Genomic DNA, 21739 nt, shown 5'->3' with positions numbered 1-21739 from the left:
GAAGACATTCTAGTGATCTAATGAAGAAGCCTTTCCAGAAAAAAAAAGAACATAAATCAGAATTCATACTTTTATGTCATAAAACAGAACCTCGATTTAAATTCATTCCACATCAGTTTAAGCCAGAAATAGTAATTAAGCCTTTTGCAGGACTCTGACCAAGTACAATTGAATTTTGTTTATTCATTGACAAAACTTTAAAATATTTATTTGCTTTAAGTTCAGAGCAAAGTAAAAATACTTTTAAAAAAGGTTATGGCCTTGCTGCCCATGAAGTCATACCAAATATACATATTTCTATTCTATTAGTGATTTATTATCTCTCTTCTAACATGCTCTTAGGGAATTAACTCTGGATACAGAGAAAGAATTAGCCTCTTTTAATCCTTGATGGCTCTGCTTACAATGAAAAACAGGTACCAAAAGGATGCTAATGGTATACAGACAACAGTTTCATTCACAGGCAAGTCTTGTCAAAATGATTAAGGTCTTTGTGCTGACCTAGGACAAAATAATGACTACAAACTACACCATCACAGCATAAAATGCTTAACATAAGTTCTTTTTTTTGAAACTTCACTGTGGCTTAAAATGATTTTTAAAATATCAACACATAAATTTCTTATTTAAAAGCAAAATTTAAGTAGTAATTAATTTTTTATTAGCACAGCTAGGAAAGGCAAGATGTACCAATATATTTCACTCAGAACCTAGTCAAATACTATTTATTTCTACTTACTTTAAGATCTCTGTGAACAATATGCTTTTGGTGGCAGTACTGCACTGCTGATACTATCTGGATGGGAAAAAAAAGAGGCTCAGTTAAATTATCACTGAAGATGAAATTAATCATTAACAAGTCAATACTTAAGTTAAACATTATTATAGCTTTGTAATCAGTATTTTGACAACTCTACAAGATATTAGTCAGCTGAATATAAATCTATCACCTGACCTTTCTGAAAACAACATTCTTATGGATTATACTTTTGAGATGTCTAAATCTAGGTCTAATTAGATTAAATCTTATGTACTGGTGAAAGGCTCTCTTCTTTCTCCTACTATTCTCCTTACTCCTAAGCAAGGTATATTTCTGGCACTGATTTCAAACTTCCAGTTTGACCTGAAAATGCCAGCAGTTGCTTAGAGGAAGTTTGCCCTCCTTATGACTCCAGTGATGACCCTAATTCAAGACAAGCTTATTTGCTCAGTAACAACTAAAAACACCTTTGTACCTTTGGGTTTTTTTGCTTGTTTGTTTTTGAGGGAATTAGGGGTTAAGTGACTTGCCCAGGGTCATACAACTAGTAAGGGTCTGAGGCCAAATTTGAACTCAGGTCCTCCAGAATCCAAGACCAGTGCTCTATCCACTGCAGCACCTAGCTGCTGTTAACTTTATACCTTTGCGATTCAAAACAGCTTTCTTCACAACAATTCTGTAAGACAGGAAATGCAATGATCATTATCCTGATTTTATAGATGAGAAAATTGAGGATCAGAGAAGCAAAGTGACTTGCCCAAGATTAGAGTCAAGTCTCCAAACAAATCTTTGATGACAAGTCTAGTATTCTTTGAACTAAATCATTCTGCCTTTATCAGTGCCTGTAGTTTTCAGACAAGTAGCTCTAGCTTGCCTAAGTTAGACTATCCATGTTATTCTTTAATTGAGAATGAACTGACTGAACTCCTGGTTTTCATCATGGTTACCACATGAATGATATTTATATTAAAAAAGAAATGATCATAAATTAAAACAGTTATTAGAAGATCACACCAACACTTGTTGGCAAAATCAGTATTAGACAATTTACTTTTAAAAATTAGATAATATAATTTTATCTTTAGTTATCACCTATATTTCACATTCTACACCTCCCATTCCCAGTCACTGAAAAATGGGGTAAAAATCTAGCAGATCAACTAACACACTGGAAAAAAAAAAGACTAACATTAGGATTTCTGGTTAAGATGGCTACTTGAACACAAGGCCGACTGCTAGTCCCACATACCTAACCCAACATAAACCTGAAAGACTGAATAATGATAATTCCAATAAGAAGCTACAATAAGTGACTTCCTCCATCGCAAAATTGCACCAAAAAACAAACAAAAAATCAATAGAAAAGTGAGCAGTAAGCTTCAGCAAAGGCAAACAAGTCCTCTAGCAAAGAGTCAAATCCCCCTGTACCCATGAAGGCCTAGGGATCCCACTAGAAGGGGGATCAAGAGGGAGCTGGTATAGTAAGATATCTTAAAGAGGGAAAGAAAAAATATTTCAGTGTGAACTTCCATCGAAGTGCTCAGGGGTTCCAAACACTCTGTCCTGACATGTTATAGTGCTCTGAAACTAAGTAATCTAAGGTGAGACAAAGCAGGAATGACCACAATCACCTCCTGAAAAAGTACAGCCTAGGGCTCAATCTAGCAGTAGTACAAAGCTCCAGTTGAGGAACCTGGAAAGTTAAGAAAAAGCTGGAGTTGAAATCTGGTCTCAGACAGTTAGCAATTGTGTGACCCTGGACAAGTCATTGAACTCATTTGTTTCAATTTCCTCAATTGTAAAATGAGAATAATAATTGTACCTACTTTGCATGGTTGTTGTGAAGATCAAATAAGATGATATTTGTAAAAAGCATTTAGCACAGTGACTGGCACACAGTAAATTACATATATATGCTTATTCCTTCCCCCCTCCCCTTTCCTCAGTTTCCTTTTGTTCCTGATTCTTCCATTCACACTGCTTTTGTCATCTTGCATGTTGTTTTCCTGGTTTTGCTTACTTCACCTTGCATCAGTTCATAAGTCTTCCCCTAGATGCTTCTTTGTATTCTTCATATTCATCATTCCTTATAGAGCAATATTCTTCCATATTCATGTTCTATTATGATTTATTCAGCTATTTCCCTGATCAATGTACATCTACTTCATTCCCAAATATTTGCTTGAACAAAAGGGGATGCTATAAATAATCTGGAATATGTGAAGCCTCTTTTTTAAAAAAATCATTTACTTCCTTGAGCTGTATGCCTAGTAGTGGTGGGATCTCTGGGTCAAAGGGTATGGGCAGTTTCGTCACTTTCTTGGTCAATCCAATTGCTTTCCAGAAGAGTTGGACTAAGTCACAGCTCCACCAACAGAGCATTAATGTGTCACCTTCTGACATATGATGCACTTCTCAGTGTGGTATACTTAAAAATTCACTGGGACTAGAAACAAAGAGATCTGGGTTCCAATCCTGGCTCTATTCCTTCTCTATCTGTGTGGCGATCAGTCATTTGGGGCCTCAGTTCTCTTCTACAAAATAAAGGGATTGGATTAAATGACCTCTAAGATACTTCTTGATCTACGACTATGTTCTACAGGAAAATATCCATGTCAGGATAATATTTTTCCTAAGTTATTTTAATTAGTAGCCACTTTTTTCTCTCCAACACCCCTGATATGTAAATTTCAAGTCTAAGAAAAACAAGGAAAGTAAACCTGTAACAAAAAGACATGTAAAGTACTCCTAAGCAAAATAATACATCAAATAATTGCTACCACCTATATGGACAGTCTTGGAACCTGAGCCTAAGAGCCCAAGATATAGTTATGACCTGTTAGATCACTAGCTCTGCATCCAATCTGACACTTGCAGCCATCATCAAGGTGAACACCCTCCATGGAGAATGGACCTATTATCCTCACTACTATCAACACCAACTGCTACAGTCAGTTAAGTCCAACAGTCCTGGGAACAGCACTGCTCTGCTGTTCTCTGCAGTTCTCCAGTTTAGGGGAGCAACCCCTGTGGAGAAGAGGCCACAGTCTAATCAAATGCTGACCAACTGCTATCCACAGGGTGGGCAAGTCAGCCTAGTTAAGCCAGCAAAGCAACCCTACAGAAAAACAGGAGGTGGCAGCATATGACAGCTAACTCAAACCACCTCTACAACCTTGACGATCACCTCAAACCAAAACGAAGATACTCCAGGGCCAAGAGACCAGTGGATAGTTGAGCCCTTCCATATTAGCAGTTTAGCATGCAATATAACCGCCAAAGCCATCATCCAAGGAACCAACCCTTGTAGAGATGAGACCTGGCAAAAGCTTCTGCTGGTGCTACAAGCCCTGCCTCCTCAGCAGCCAGTATTTTTAAATACCAGAAGGAGAAAGATTTTGTCACCAAAGTCCTTGGTATTGTCAAATGGTTCGATATAAGAAATGGATTTGGCTTTATCAAAGGAAATAACTTTAAAGAAAATATATTACTAGGTGGGTGATGCAGTGGATGGAGTGCTAGGCCTGGAGTCAGGAAACCTCATTTTCCCGAGTTCAAATTTGGCCTCAGATCTTACTAGTTATATGATCCTGAGAAAGTCATTTAACCTTATTTCCCCCAGTTTCTTCATCTGTAAAATAAGCTGGAGAAGGAAGTGGCAAACTACTCTAGTATCTCTGCCAAGAAAACTCCAAATGAGGTCATGAAGAACTGGACACGACTGAAAAACAACAAATTACCGTATGTTTTGCTACTGTACTTTAAGGACCATGGGGCCTTTCCATTTGAAGTGTATCTGAAATTTCCTATGTGTGTTCTCTCTTCACAAGGAATGTGAGGTTCCTGAGGGAAAGGATTGTCTTTCACACTAACTTTTAAAAAGTTTATCTTTTTTTTTCATCTCTAACATTTCCCACTGTATTTCTCTTCTCTCCCCCTCCTCAGAAAGCCTTCCCTTATAACAAAGAATAAAAAGATAAAACAATCATTTCAGCAAGATTAATCAAACACAGAACAACTCTGACACCATCTGTAACATTATATACCCAGAGTTCTCCACCTCTGTCAAGGAAGGTACCTTCTAATATCTCTTCTTGAGGGTTAAGTTTGGTCATTTTAATCTCACAGCACTCAGTTTCAATCGTTCTGTTACTGTTCATTTCTTTCCAAGTTCACTGCTATAAACACTGACAATGTAATTTTCCTGGATCTGCTTATTTCACTTTGCATTAGTGAAGTCTTTCTGTGATCCTCTATATTCATTATTCACCATTTCTTATAATGTGACATTCATGTACCTTAATTTGTTTAGTCATTCTCCAATTGATAGGTATACACCTTAGCTTCCAGTTCTCTGCTATTATGAAAAGTGCTGCTATAACTATTTTGGTGTATCTGCAGTCTTTCTTTATATCATTCATTTCCTTGGGCTAGTATATCTAGCAGTGGAATCTCTTGGTTAAGCTATAGACGTGTTAGCCATTTTCTTGGCATAATTCTAAATTGCTTTCCACATTGGATTGTATGAATTTATAACTCTTACCAATCATATTAACTCTTTATACAGCCTACATCTCAATAGGGAGCTCTTAAATACCCATAATTAACAAAACATTCAGAGAAAACAGTTTTGCTTATACTGGGGTTTTGCCTCAGTATGAAAGATGAGTGTTGAATAGGTTTCAAGGAGAACTTGAACAAGGTTCAATACAGGAATGACTCCTGAGTTAGGTCTTCACAATGAAATATTATTTTATCTCAAGTGAATTTCTAGAACGTTAGTCACACTCATTATCAACTATAAATACAGACATTCCAAAACCAAACACTCATTTATTCAACACTCAGTGAATGCCTACGTGAAAAGCACTATGGGGAATAGAGAGATTAATCAAACAGCCTGTATCCTCATTGAATTTATAATTTAGAAGATATACAAGTAATTACAATACAAGGAAAAACCTGATGTGAAGAAGAGATATATGAATGAAGTATTATGGGGTAAAGGACAAATATATTTCTTTTCTGAACCTGGTTCTTCATCTGTAAAATGAGGGGATAATAGAAGACAATCTATAATGCCGTTTCCAACTTTAAATCTAGAATTTTGTTGGGGATTGAAGGAGGAATCAAGGAAGCTTCCATGGAAGAGATTTCATTTTAGTTAAACTTCAAAGAATGAGTCACATTTCCATACCCTAGAGTGCATGTAAGAAAAGAAGAAAGGAGGACCAGGGAAGAAAAGAGAGGGAATTTCAGGTGACGGGAATAAAATAAGCAAAGGCACAGAAGTTGGAAAACTCAGTGTGTGGTTAAGGAGTAGCATTTAGTTCAGTAGCGTTAAAAGTGTGGTTCAGGGACCCCTAGAGGTCCCCAAGATCCTTTCAGGGGATCAACAATCAAATATTTTAATCTCTAATACAGTAAATACTGACAGATATACATAAACAAAAGATCTTTCAGGGAGGAAAATTTAATAACTTTTAAGATCATAAAAGGGTTCTGAAACTAAAACGTTTGAGAACCACCAGGCTAAAGCATACAGTACAGAAACAATTAGTGGAAGATCAAACAATCACATTGGAAGGAAGGTTCTAGAAGGGCTTCATTGCAATATCAAAGAGCATTGATTTCATTTTACATGCAACTGAGAACTACTCCAAGTTTCTGTATTTTTGACCTCATCACTCAAAATTGCCATCTGTAAATTGACAAATCTGAAAAGTTCTCATCCTCTTCATTTAAGACTCAATCACCTTCCTCCCTCTAGATTTTTCATGACATTTCTCTTGTGATTTTTCCTCTCTGAACCTTTTAAGTTTCCACTGATGGCTTACTATCCATATAAGAATTCCATTTCCCTACTCTCCACCCGTAACTGTATTCCCCAAAGATCTGTCCTGACTTCCTTCTCTATACTTCTATCTCAGTGACCTTATTAACTCCCATGAATTTAATGATCATCTTGATTGAGATGATTCACAGATCTATATATTCAGACTCAATCTCTTCCCCGACTTTCAATCCCATGTTACCAATTGCCTATTAATCAATATAATTAATATAATTAATCAATATAATCAAACTCTAAGCCCTGGAGACATCTTATTTAACATGTCTAAAACAGAATTCAATGTATTTCTCCTTAAACTCATCCTTCTTCCAAATTTCTCTATTTATGCCAAAGGCACCATCAGCTTTCCAGGCACAAAGGTTCCTAACCTCAGCATTATCCTACATACCTCCATCTCCATCCTACATTTTCAATCAGCTGCCAAATCTTGTCATCTATCTCCACAAAATTTCTGCATTCTAAACTCTTCTCCCTACTCATACAGCCTACACCTTAGTTCAGGCCCTCATCACCTTTTTTCTATGCTATTTTAGAAGCCTTCTAAAATGTTCTCCCTGCCTCAAATTGTCCCTCATTCCAATTCACCCTCCACAAAGCTGCCAAAATGATTTTCTTTAACACACAAATATGTCCATGTCACAACTGTACTCAGACTCAATACTGAAGCCTCTCTATTGCCTTTAGAATAAAATATAAATGTTTGGCTTTTAATCCCCTTTATAACCTGATCCTATCTTTGAAGTCTCATTAGGCATCATCCCTTTCTTATACTTGACAGTCCAGAAAAACGACTCTTTCTCTGTTCCTAACAAATGGCACCCGATCTCCCTGTGCCTTTGAATTGGTAGTTTCCCTGTCCAGAATGTGATCCTTCTACACTCAGCCTCACAAAACGCTAGTTTTAAGACGGTGTTTAAGCACCACCTTTTATACTAACCGACAATATGCTATCGTCTTATATTTAAATGTTAGGTAGCTAGGCAGCTCAGTGGATAGAGCACTGAGCGTGCAGTCAGAAAGGACTGTGTTCAAATCCCACCTCAAACACTTCCTAGCTGTGTGACCCTGGGCAAGTCATTTAACCTCTTTGCCTTAATCTATTGGAGAAAGAAATAGCAAGCCACTCTAGTATCTTTATCAAAAAAATTCCACGGACAGCACTGGCATGCTATAGCATACAGTGTCACAAAGAGTCAGATAACGACTAAATGACTGAACAACAACAAAAGCTTTGGTGCTGTTTTAGCTTAAAAAGTTAAGTTTTAATAACTTAAAACTGCACCAAAGCTTTTTGGGACACCCTATATGTATATATCTCTGCCAATATATACAAGTGTTGAGAGTAGGCACTTAAGAGTAGTACTGCATCCTTTCTATATATATCTCTAGTACTTAGAAAAGTGCCCAGCACTTAAGTGCTTATTGATGAATATCAATGCGATCATTATTGGTGATAAGAAAGCAACACCAACATTGTTTTGAAAACAAAATGCCTGCAAAGGGATCCAGAGGAAGGAAAGGAAAAAGTTTATCATACAAGTCACAAATAAAGAATGATCGAAAAATGAAAGAAGAGGCAAATGCAGAGCAATACTACTATCTCAAAGGTTGGTGGGGAGAAGAGGCCGAATTTTCAAAAAATGTACAGAGTGAACAATACAAAATATAGAAAGTGTCTTTTAAGTGGGTGTGATGATGTGTGTTAAGATTAAAACAAGAAAACTACTCAGGAAATAAAACTTTATTGTCTTTTAATAATGAATAATTAACCAAAATGGGGTAGATGGTATGGTCTGATTTCCCTTACAAAAAGAAAAAGGGTTTAGGAACGATTTATTAAAATTTTAACCTGACAATATTAGTGTACTTAGAAGAAGCACATAAAATACAGAATGTCAGAAGGCAGTGGTTCTCAAACTTTTTGGTCTTGGAACCCCTTTGTACTCTTAAAAATTACTGAGGGCCCCAAGAGTTTTTGCTTATGCATTATATCTTTTAATATTTACCACACCAGAAATTCAATGATAAAAATTTAAAATATTTAATAATTTAAAAATAATAACATACCCATTACATGTTAACATGAATAACACATTAATAATGAAAAATAACAATTACTGTTTTGGTTGACAAAAATCTGATCTCACAGATGAAAATAATTTTGACCTTGCAAATACTCTGAGAGTATCTCAGAGATTCTTGAGGGTCCATGGATGACACTGAGAACCACTGATACAAGGAAGTGAAAAAAAATCCTAAGAATAACATACATTCTCCAGTACATAGTGGTAAAAGGATAAGAACAACCAGTTCTTGAAGTGAATACAAATACTCAATAATCACCTAAAATTGTTTAGGTTCTTTAACAAAGAAAATTCAAATTAAAACAACTCTGATACAATCTTCCACTCATTTAAGCTGGCAAGAATCACAAAATTCAAAGCTAATGGAGACATGGGGAAATAGGTACTTAATTATACTATATTAACAATAATAATATCTAACATCCATATAGCATTTACTGTACTAAGTGCTTTACAATTATCTCATTTGATCTTTACAACCACCTTGGAAGGTAGGTACTGTTAATTATTACTCCCATTTTACAGATGAGGAAACTGAGGCAAACAGAGGCTAAATGACTTGCTCAGAGTCACAAGGCTAATAAGCATCTGAGGCCAGATTTTAGGTTGAACTCAGGTCTGTGTTACTCCAGGGCCTCATCAATGCAATTGAGTAGTTTTATAATCTTTGCACAAAGTATGAACTTTAAAAATGCTAGCTGAATTTGTTGAAAGCAATATAAAATTATATGTTAAGAGCTACAAAAATGTTAGAACCTACAAAAAAAGTTGGCTCAGTGATCCCTCTCTTAGAAAGGACCATGGCTGAAGAAGCTACTGTCATGCATGACTTTCTTCTTTGAAGACAAAGTTAAAGTACCATCTTTCCAAATCCTGCTCTCTCCCATTTTTAAGCGTCTTCCTTTCCCTAACTCGTACTCGTTTTATATATTTATTCCACCCCCCCCCTTACACCCATGTATGTGTTCCTCAACAGAATGTAAATTCCTTGAGAGAAAGGATTATTTTTTATTTCTATCACCAGTGCCTAGTATAGTGCTTCACCTGTATCAAGTGTTTAAGAAATGTATATTTAATCAATAAATATTTCTTTCTTTTTCTTTTTCTTTTTGGTGAGGCAATCAAGGTTAAGTGACTTGCCCAGGGTCACACAGCTAGTAACTGTCAAGTGTCTGAGGCCGGATTTGAACTCAGGTCATCCTGACGTCAAGGTCATAGATGTATCCAATACACCACCTACCTGCCCCTCAATAAGCATTTCTATCAGTTATTTCTATTTTGCCTACCCCACTCCCCAATTCCTGTAATTCTCTGGTAACATCCTTTACACTGTTTCTTTTGCACAGTTCTTCACTGTTTCCAATTGTCTTCGTGGTAACTTTCAACTTTATTTCTTGAGATGACTTTATTCCAGGTATTTCATTCATATAGTTCTCACAACGCTGCAACTTTGTTTAAAGGCTATTATGAGGTAACAGATTTAGAGAGGGAAAGGGCCACAAAAGTCTAGTTCAACTATTTCACTTTTTCTCCAACTATCTCATTTTGAAGTCAAGCAAACTGAGGTTCAAGGCCTTACTACAGATCAACCAAGCATTAAGCATCAGATTCAATATATGAACTGACATCGTCTGACTATCGGAGCCAGGATGCTTTGCACTGTGCTTCCAATAGGGTGTTCACTAAAAGCAATGCACAATAGTTCTTCAAGGCAATCTAAACTGCTCTCTTCCTCTTATTCAATTCTAGGGCTGGTTCCCTGTCCGTGATAAATATATTTAAGAACAAATTCCAATGGGCTGTGCCTACAAGTGAACACTGTGGTCTAGACAATAGGTATTGTACATTCACCTGGACTTCTCTGTGTGGATAGTTAAGACTTCATTCTTTTGAGTCAATATCAGTTTCAGTTTTCATTCTTTTGAGTGATTTTTAGTTTCATTTTAAAAGGTTCTGCAATGTTCTCTGGCTTGATGCAATCTGCACACAAAGAGAAACATATGGAGGACTTCAACATGTCCACCACTCTGAACTACTTCAACAACAGCAGTAAATACCTTAGGCAGATTCATGTTTTTCTGTTTTATATTTCACATCAGAGGGTCAGAATCAGAAATTGATCCTATGTTATATCTTATAAAGAATATTTTATGATCTTAGATATAAACATGGAAGACAACTTCTTGGAGGACAGACTTTTTGTTTTAATGGATCAAACTTTTTTTTCATAGTCAACAAACATAGTGGAACTTATTCTTTAAATCTTTCAGTTGGAACTATAAAAATGTGATGTGCTTTGGGTTATCGTACCTTTATCAAAGATCTCAATGTTTACTGAGATTATTCTCATAAAATTTTTGAAGAGACTTGAAAGTATGCATATGGGGAGGTGGAGCCAAGATGATGGAATAAAAGCGGTGACTTGCTTGAGCTCTCCCCCAAACACCTTCAAATACCCGTAAAAAATGGCTCCAAACAAATTCTAGAGCAGCAGAACCCACAAAAAGACAGAGTGAAACAAATTTCCAGCCCAAGACAACCTGGATGGTTGATTGGAAAGGTCTGTTGCAATGGGCTGGGAGAAAAGCACAGTTTAGCATGGGCTGCACAGGCAAAGATTGGGCTAGAGGAAATAGGAACAGCCTTAGGGGACTGGATCAAGGGGAGCTGTGGTGGTTTCCAGACTTCTCAACCTACAAATGCCAAAGACAACTTGAAGGTCAGTAGGAAAGGTCTGTTGGACCTCTTTGAGAGAGGATCTCAGTCCGGCCCCAGTCCCAGCCTGTATTTGACCTTCAAATACAAGACTCAGAAGAAGCATGAAGATGTAAATAGGAAAGAGAAATCATAAGGGACTTATTAAGGTTGAACTGTTTACATTCCTACATGGAAAGATGGTTATCTGTAACTCATGACACCTTTTTCAGTATTAGGGTAGTTACAGGGAATATATATAGACAGAAGACATAGGGTGAGTTGAATATGAAGGCATGATATCTAAAAAATAAAATTAAGGGGTGAGAGAATTGTACTGGGAGAAGGAGAAAGGGAGAAGTAGAATGGGGTAAATTATCTCACATAAAAGAGGAAAGAAAAAGCTTTTACAGTGGAGGGGAAGCAAGGAGCGGGGTGAGAGAAAATGAATGAATCTTACTCTCGTTGGATTTGGCTTAAGGAGGGAATAACATACACACCAAATTGGGCATGGAAATCTATTTTACCCTACAGGAAAATAGGAGGTAAGGGGATAAGGGAGGGGGGGATGATAGAAGGCAGGGCCGATTGGGGGACAGGGTAATCAGAAGCAAACACTTTTGAGGAGGGACAGGGTCAAAAGAGAGAACAGAATAAAGGGGGGGAGGGAGGCAGGACTGAAGGGAAATATAGTTAGCCTTTCACAACATGACTATTATGGAAGTGTTCTGCATGACTACACATGTATCGAGTTGCTTGCCTTCTCAATGAGGGTGTGTAAGCAGGAAGGGAGAGAATTTGGAACCCCAAAATGTTAAAAATTGTTTTTATATGCAACTAGGAAATAAGGGTATAGAAATGGGGTACAGAAATCTATCCTGCCCTACAGGAAAACGGAAGGGGAAGGGGATAAGGGGGGGTGGTAGAAGGGAGAGCAGATTGGGGGAAGGGGTATTTAGAATGCATGCTGTCTGGGGGTGGGAGGAGGGGAGAGATGGGAAGAAAATTTGGAACTCAAAATCTTGTGGAAGTGAATGTAGAAAACTAAAAATAAGTAATTCAAAATAAAAAAAAATAAAGTATGCATATGGAACAGAATCAGTAGTTATAACATTATTCTGGTGATTTTTTAAAAAAAAAATAAAGTGCAAGATTTTTCCAAGCCTTTGACTTCTCAACTTCTCTGCCTCCCGCCCCCCTTCAGGTCCTTTAAGAACTGACTCCTCAATCCCTTAAAACTATATCATCTCTAGTATGGATCTCTCCTTTGTGTGTCATTAATTGGCCTCATCCAGTTGTTAATCACATAGTTTTTTCCCCCTTTAGAACTATACTATTTTGTCATAAAATATATTTATATTTTTTCTTTTCAGTGAGTCGATCAGGGTTAAATGACTTGCCCAGGGTCACACAGCTAGTAAGTGTCAAGTGTCTGAGGCCAGATTTGAACTCAGGTCCTTCTGACTCCAAGGCTGGAGCTCTATCCACTGGACCACATAGCTGCCCCTCTCATATATTAAAAGACCTATGCTAGAGACCAGACATGATGGGTTCCATTGTAATTGAATGTTGATCTTTTCATTTTTAATCAATTTTTTGCCTCCCTATTCCACTTTTATTCTTAATTGCCCTTTCAGTGATTTTAACTGTCTTTCATCAAGCCTTCTGTAACTTTTTTTTCCCAGCCCTGCCCCACCCTCCACCTTACAGTCTTTTTACACTTTACAACACCCATCACCCATGTACTCTGCAATCTTGTGACACTGGACTCATTGCTGTTCCTTCCACAACACACTCCACATCCTCAAGCTCTAAGTATGTTTGCTGCGTATATCCCATGCCTAGAATGCTCTCTCTCCTCATCCATATTACCTGGATTCTGGGCTTCCTTCAAGTCCCAGCTAAAGTCTCACCTTACACAGGAAGTTTTCCCCAATCTCTCTTAATTCTAATGCCTTCTCTCTTGATCACTTCCAAATCCTATACATAGCTTGTTTGTATGTAGTCGTTTGCATGTTGTTTCCCTATCATACTATGAATTCTTTGAGAGTAGGGTATGTCTTCTACCTTTTTTTGAATCTCTACTGCTTAGCACAGTCCTAGGTACACAGTATGAGCCTGAATGTTTACTAATGAAAGGCAATACTGTTCACAATCTTCTAGCCACCATCTTCCTCCATATAAACTTTCAAATGAATTTACGGTCAACAGTTATTGCCCTTGGCTGTCCTATCTCCCCACCTGGCAAGGAAAGGAAATGTGTGCTTGCTTGATGAAGTTTTTAGGCTTTTTTGGCTTCCTCACTGTGGCAACTGATTTATTTTGCTTCAACATCCTTAGGAAAGAATACTGGTTTGTGCTGATGGTTGCTGTTTTCTCCATCTCTTATTTTTCAGCATCAACATCTTCTTTAAAAAGGTCAGGACAAAGTTGCTTTAATTATACTATATTACTTTCTCACTTTTACTCGATAGTGACACTCATTTTTTGATCTTTGCTCAAATACACCAGTAGTTTGTAAACAGCTGAATCAGAAATAATTGTTTCTCAGAAATAATAAAAACATCAGTAAACTGTTGTTTCCTGTCAAAATATAAGCAATTTTATTTTTTAATGGTAGTATTCTTGCAAATGTTTATCACGAATACTGCAATATGAGATGGTCAAATGCTCTATTATAAATTCCATATTGATATTGGACTCCACAATGAAACCAAATTAACCAATTCCTTTACTTCTCTCTCCAAAGAGAATAATCTGTGATCCATTCTTCTATTCAGGGAGAATTTCCTTTTGTCTTCTAGTTTTACTTACAGGGAGAGTGTTGGTCAATATTGATATTAATACTGAGTTCCTCCAGTAATATGTTTACCTAGTAACTAGACAAGGATCTTCAAGTTTCAAGCATCAGATAAGCTAATATTATAAAACTGATTCTTAGTACCTTCTGTCCACTTTTCTAATTGCTTGACACTGTAGAAGCAGAAGGGGGGTTGAATAAAACTGAGGACCATTTTGTATTTTTCCTTGTTTAATAGATTACCATGGTTAAAGAATTCATTGTAAAGTGTCAAGTCGATTGCTAATGAGCCTTTCTACTTATGCAGACTGGACTTTGGAAAAGAGGCAAAGTCTGTTGTCAGGATGGTATTCAAAGACTTTCCAGTATTGTAGAAACTGGCAGATCTTTATCTCCACTGCTTCAGTTTTTTGTTTTTATTTTTGCTTTTTGGTGAGGCGATCAGGGTTAAGTGACGTGCCCAGGGTCATACAGCTAGTAAGTGTTAAGTGTCTGAGGCTGGATTTGAACTCAGGTCCTCCTGACTCTATTCACTGTGCCACCTAGCTGCCCTACTGGCTCAGTTTTTCAAAGCTGAGAACAAACCTTGCTGAAAAATTGTAAAGGTGGAGCAATAAGAAAAACAGACCAATAAAGGAGATAAAGCAATTAGAAAAATAATAGAAGGGGAATAACAAAAATGTTATAGAATCAAAAGGAAGAGAGAATATCAGGAAGAAAATGGTAGCTCAATGGTATCAAATACTATAGAAAGCTCATTGATTAAAAAAGCCATGGGCTATGGCAATTAGTAGTTATTGGTGACTCTCATGGCAGCAAATTCAACACAGTTTTGGGGACTGAACAGCAAGAAAGCTTGAAAGAAGTAGAGGTAGACAATGTAAACTAATGGTGTCAAACTTAAAAAGAAAGGGAGTGGGGCACTAAACCATACAAAAGATCCCTGCTGCAAGCTGTATATTGACTTAGAAAACCACACATATTTATATAAAACTTTTTTTAAAAAGTAATACATCAGATAGAAACTACATTTTAATCTGGTTTGGCCTCATTTGGGAATATGAGGGGCAGAATGCTGCCAGTGGGTTAAGTTTTTGACACTTCTAGTGTAAACTCTTCTTTGATAAATTTTGCTATGTGTGGAAGGAAAGAGAAAAATCAAAGATGGACTGAGAAAATAGCAGGGTTAAGGGAGGTCTTTGGGGAGGTGGGAGTGGAGAGGGGAATAATCTGAATAATTTGTAAGCATAGTTGGAGCACATGAGAGGAAGAGATTGAAGATGTGGTGGCACAGGGAATGATTGCTAGAACAAGGTTACAGAGAGGGTAGGAATAGGTTTAGGCTTGGAAAGTAGTATTTTGGTTTAATAATAACATACTTATATAGCACTTAAGAAGGGCAGAGTTGAGTGAAGATTGTTACATAATTCTTTATACTTAAGGGAAAAAATTGGGAGAAGGGGAAGACATACAGCTTTTTATTATTTTAGAAATAAACTTACGTTTCAGAGTTACTTACAAATTTGTATATATATTTGGTTCCTCCCCACCAATAAAAACCCCAAAATATTTCACTTCAAGGAACAGAAAAGGCGCTAGGAGTTGCTAAATGCAAACAAGAGGCTGCAGAAGGTCACAAGAATGCCAAATTATACAGGACTAGGTCAGTATAACCCAAATCAAACTGAGGCATACTCAAGCATAGCAAAAATATTACAGGAGGACATCAAGTATGCTTTCCAAAGGTTGGAAATGGTATGTGTAGGACTATGTTATTGTATGCCAAATGATATCATAACTAGAGTAAATAAGAACAGAAATAGGATACCCTTAATTTGTTTGAATGGTATTTGGAGTGGGGTGAGATAAGCTTTAGTAAATATGAAAGTCCTGTATTTCTCAGTAGGTATTTTAGCTATGCTGTGCTCTTACAGAGTTTATACTCCACAGCTGCTAGAAGAGCTATTTGGACCAATAAGGCAATTATTAAAATCATGTTAATTCTGACCCTGGAAATCCATCACAGAGGGAGTAACAGCAATAAAGGCAGAAATTTTGGGGTGGAACAGGTGTTTTAAAAAATGTTAAAACATGCATGATTTCAGAGGTAGAATGTTTGAAAAATGATCAACCACACTAAGTCAATTCATAGATATACCAATGAATGAACAAAGATTTATCAAGTATTTACTATGCATCAAGCTGGCAGCTAGGTGGCACAGTAAACAGAGTGCTGGGCCTGAAGACAGGAAGACTTGTCTTCCTAAGTTGAAATCTGGCCTCAGAGACTTACTAGCTGTATGACCCTGGTCAAGTCACTTAACCCTGTTTGCTCAGCTTCCTCATCTGTAAAATGCGCTGGAAAAGGAAATGGCAAACCACTGCCAAGAAAACCTCAAATGGGGTCATGAAGAGTCAGACACAACCAAAAAATGTGCCAACCATCATGCAAAATGCTAAGGATACAAAAAGAAAGTCCTAAGGATATAAAGAGGGGTGGATGGTAAGCCCCAGGGGTCCTCAGAAGTTACCTCAGCAGGTCAGATGACTGTGCCACAGGTCTATAGAAGTCTAGAGGACCTTAAAAGGAAGTGCAACGAAAGTCAGCAAGATCTGTTGGTCATCCATATTACAGGAAAGAAGAGAACTGGTGACTCCCATTCATCTATATCATACGAATAGTCAAGCAGCCTGGATGAATTCTAAGCAGCCCACCTGGGCAGGGGTCAAAAGATACAGTCAAAAAGATCACCAGACACTCGGTGAAGGTCTAAGGTTAGATTTTTTTAAAAAAAATTGAAAAAAAAAAATTGGGCAGCAGCCAACTGGGTCACTCTATGATGTTTTCTAATGATACTTGGCAACCTCAGAATGGAAAAAGCAGATACCAAAGTTTACCTATGGTTGCAGACTGGCAAGGTAGAACACTGGAAGTTCAAGGTATGAAGGATTCTAGGATTTATTCTTAGAACATTTCCTAGAATACAATATAATGGAAAGAATATTTGACTAGGAAACAGGTGGCCTAGGCTCTACTTCAATTCATCTTACTAGATTCAGTCCATTCTGGTTTATTGGGATTTTTAAAATTTAGTTCCAACTCTGCAAATCCCTGACCACCTGGAGCATCAGACCATCTAACTTAATGATACTATACCCAAAGGCTTCTAAACTATGGTATATGATTTATACTCATAAGATCTGAATAATTTCTCAATATTACATATTGGTAAATATTTTAGGCACTGACAAAAGAAATCATGTAATTTGAGAAATAACAGAAAGAAGTGCTAAATTTGGTAATACCAAAATCCTCCTTCCCTTCCTCAAAACAACACCTCCCCTCCCCACCAAAAATAGAAAGTGGTTGCTATAAGATTAAAGAACCAAACAGCTGAACAAGTTGCGGTATATGAATGTAATGGAATACTATTGTGCTATAAGAAATGATGAGCAAGCAGACTTCAGAAAAACCTGGAAAGACTTATCTGAACTGATGCTGAGTGAAATGAGCAGAACCAGGAAAACGGTACACAATAACAGCCACATTGTATGATGACTAACTTTGATAGACTTGGCTCTTCTCAGCAGTGCACGGATCTAAGACATCTCCAACGGTCTCATGATGGAAAATGTTATCCATGCCTAGAGAAAGAACTATGGAGTCTCAATGCAGATCAAAGCATACTATTTGCTCTTTTTTTTTCTTCTGTTTTGTTTTGTTTCGTCTTTCTTGTAGTTCCTCCTATTGGTTCTAATTCTTCTTTGCAACATGACTAATGTGGAAATATGTTTAACAGAAATGTATGTGTAGAGCCTATATCAGATTGCACTTCATCGTGGGGAGGGAGGTGGAGAAAATTTAAAATTCAAAAGCTTATGGAAGTGAATGTTGAAAACTAAAAATAAATTAATTAAAAAAAAAGATTAAAGAACCAACAAACAACAGGAGTTAAGAGAATTCACATGCAGATTTTTAACTGCCTTTGATCATTTTTTGTATTCTCATATGTGTTGTTTCCCCAAAAAAATGTAAAGCCCCCTGAGAGTAAAAACTGTTTTATTTCTGTATCTCAAACATAGCATAGAGCCTGGCATGAAGTAGATTAGATGCTTAATATGTGAATGAATTCCTCCTTATCCTTTTATTTCAATAGGCGAAAGTTAACAAAAAGGTTAGACCATCAAACAATCAACCAAGCAGGGAGAAAAAGAAGCTAAATGGTTTGAGAAATCTTGACTGCCTAGTCTTTAGGACTAAGAAAAGGAAAAACAGAATCAGAGTTACTAGTGACCTTACAAGTTTATCTAGTCCACTGTCATTTGTGAGTTAAGTACAGAGAGGATAAATAATTCCAAAGTCACAATGGTAGTAATAGACCCCAGATTTGAATCTAGGTGTTTTCCATATTGTATTCTTACCTTTTCCAGTTCCCTACATTTAATTTTAGTATTAATCTACTTTTCAATTTAGTTTCCACCCAAGTTTAGTCACTCTAAATTTTTAGCAGTAGCATAAAGAGCCCAGAACATGGGGTTGAGAGAGAGCTGGCTGGGCCCGAATTCCAATTCTTACACTTATGAGCAGTACCAAGGCTAGTCACAATCTCCTTGAATCTAGGTTTCTTCACCTGTAAGATGAGGAAGACACCTGCACTCCCAACCTCATAGGGTTTTTGAGGGCCAAATGAGAATGCACATAAAGGACTAATATGTGGAATGGTCTGGGAAAGACTTTCTGAAAGCAAAAATGTAGTTTGTAACTGGTAAATCGGAATAAGACTGTCTACCTAACAATTACACCACCAACAACTAGCATCATAAAGCAATTTAAGGAAATTGAAGTACAGAAAGGTTGTAATTACTTGGTTTCACATTTAAAAACGTGGCAGAATCAAGATGGTAAAGTAGGTAGAACCGTACTTGGAATCAAGAAGACCTGTGTTCAAATCCAGCCATTATATTAACTAGCTGTATAACTCTAGAAAAGTCATATAATCTCTGCCTCAGTTTCTTCATCTGCAAAATGAGGATTTTTAATAGCACCTACCATCTAGGGGTGCTGAAGATCAAATGAGATAATATTTATAAACAAATTTAATGTGCTATATAAATGCTAGTTATGATTATTATGATAGTGATGATATCTTTTAACTCCAAATTTAGTGTAGTTTCCATTATACCTCAGTTGCCTCACCTAAAGAAAAAAGACAGGGGGGCAGCTAGGTGGCACAGTGAATAGAGCTCCAGCCTTAGAGTCAGGAGGACCCGAGTTCAAATCCGGCCTCAAATGCTTGACACTTACTAGCTGTGTGACCCCGGACAAGTCACTTAACCCCGATTACCACACCAAAAAGCAATAAATAAATAAAATTTAAAAGAAGAAAAGAAAAAAGACAGTCAACTACAGGTAAGCACATATGGGTTCTGGTCCCAACTCTATGGCATGTATTGTAGCCTGGGGCAAATAATAAACTGGGTCTTATGGATAAGTTTCCTTATTCATAAAAAAAAAAGAGATAAATATTTTATCTCATTTATAGGAATTTTGTAAGGGGTGAGGAATAAAATAAAACAGATCTTCCATGACTATACTTACTTTAAAGGAAGTCTCTGCGAAGCCCTTGTAGAAAACTCTGGGTTAGAGTTTGAAAATCCCTAATTTAGTTCATGGACTATCTATATCTTTTCCATCTCCTTCTAACAATTTCACAATTCAAAAGCACAATTACCTGGAGCTAGGTAAAACAGCATAAAAACTCAAGAGAAAAACTGTTACAAAGACAGTGGCAGTATACATTATATGGGGGAATCAAAGGAAAACACAATATGAAAGAGTTTTTAATTACTTGTGTACTTTACATTAACATTCTACACCTTGTCACACAAATGGAAAAATAAAATTATACTATATGGTAATTTTCACCCACATAGCACTTTAAAGAATAATTTTGCTTGACCTGATGACTTGGCTCAACAAAGCAGTCCAGGTGTTACGGTTAACCCCAAATGGGTAAGTTTTGTGCACTTCCAAAGTTTGCAAGCTAGGTGTAAAATTAAGTTCTTCTGGGAGCATATCTTTGCAATTTATCTGCTGCAAATTACAACTCTGTTCATCTAGGCAAATTTTTATAACTATACACACAGCCAGATACTGTTGATTTCAACAGTTCTTAGGCTGAAATGAACTTAAGTAGCCATGCAGGTTCAATTCCTTCTTTCTACTTCTGCATGTGACAACTACAATCTTAGCTTCTTCAGCATGGCAGAAGGATTCAAGTAACACTCACACAATGAGAAGATGGATTCCCAGGATATGGCAAACTATTATATACTGGGCTAATGAGTCTAGGAATGAAATTTAAGAAACATTCATACTAAGAATATTCCTCTCAGCATACTTTTATTGAAGAACCAAGGATATCAAAGGAAAGCCAGTCAGTGCCTATAATGATGTGCCAGGTGTTAAAGATACAAAGAACAAAATCAACCAGTACCTGTTCTACACACAGCTTAACTTCTACTTTCTTTGTAACAATCAGATAAACATAAGTTGAAGAAATTAGATTAGATGAGCTCTAAAGTTCCTGCAATCCTATGAGCTTATGTGGTAAAATGTCTTTCATGAATATCCCACTTTCACAAATATGAAAAGAACGAGTGTTTGAATAACTGCTTTAGCCACTTCAAGTGGCTGGCAAGAGTATTCCCCTCAACTGAAGAAGAACGCAACCCCCTCCTCATGACCTGGCAGTCTTTATTTGATTCTTGTTTCCAAAAAAATCTGGGGGCAGCTAGGTGGCGCAGTGGATAGAGCACCGGCCCTGAAGTCAGGAGGATCTGAGTTCAAATCCGGCCTCAGACCAAACACTTGACACGTACTAGCTGTGTGACCTTGGGCAAGTCACTTAACCCCGATTGCCTCACTTAAAAAAAAAAAATCTGGTGGCCAAACTTCTGGTAAGCAGCCTCTACCAATCTGGTGCTGTTACTCAGATGGAAAACACACAGTTCATTCTCCAGGGGGTCCACATTCTCCAGGGGGTCCACACTCAAAAGACCCTCCAACTTGGTAGGACCTGACAGAGCTTTTACTCTGCTGGCATAGCCTTCAAGAACTCATAGCAACATCCCCACTATTAAGTATCATTGGAGAAGGATCTTTAGAATACCATGAAGTTATTGCTAGGGTTTCACAAATCCAAATGCACAACAAGAATTGTCAATATGATCTTATTTAGCTTGAAGAAAATAGGCAAAAATGATTGTACAATAAATATACTTTCTATAAACTGAATAATATCTTGCCCCTCTCTATATGTTGCTAGTTTTTGAATGTATAGAGATATTTTAAAAATATTTACAAAATCACTTAAAAGGTTTATAGAATCTGAATAGTTTTTGGTCATCATGTATTATCTCCATCAATGAGTACTAATAATACAACTTTCTTCAAGTCTAAGTAACATTTTGATGCTGGAAAGGAGTCTTCATATTAAAAAAGGTTGGAAACTACTCTTCTAGACCTCATAAATGGTTAGAAAACC

At 37.0% G+C, this 21739-nt stretch overlaps 1 protein-coding gene across 5 annotated transcripts in view; it reads right to left on the bottom strand.

Moving 5' to 3' along the window:
• The window catches only part of MARK3 (microtubule affinity regulating kinase 3), a 124607-nt gene that overhangs the window by 28351 nt on the left and 74517 nt on the right, over positions 1-21739 (bottom strand). For all 5 annotated transcript variants that reach the window (XM_027849025.1, XM_027849021.1, XM_027849023.1 and 2 more), the window contains exon 7: positions 740-796. In XM_027849025.1, coding sequence (XP_027704826.1) covers positions 740-796 — 57 coding nt within the window. The remainder of the gene's footprint in view (positions 1-739; positions 797-21739) is intronic.

The sequence above is a fragment of the Vombatus ursinus genome, unplaced genomic scaffold, assembly GCF_900497805.2.
Source record: "Vombatus ursinus unplaced genomic scaffold, bare-nosed wombat genome assembly UNPS02007284.1, whole genome shotgun sequence".
Classification (NCBI taxonomy): domain Eukaryota; kingdom Metazoa; phylum Chordata; class Mammalia; order Diprotodontia; family Vombatidae; genus Vombatus; species Vombatus ursinus.
The sequence above is the reverse complement of the archived record's forward strand: the minus strand, read 5'-3'. Positions and strand labels throughout refer to the sequence as shown.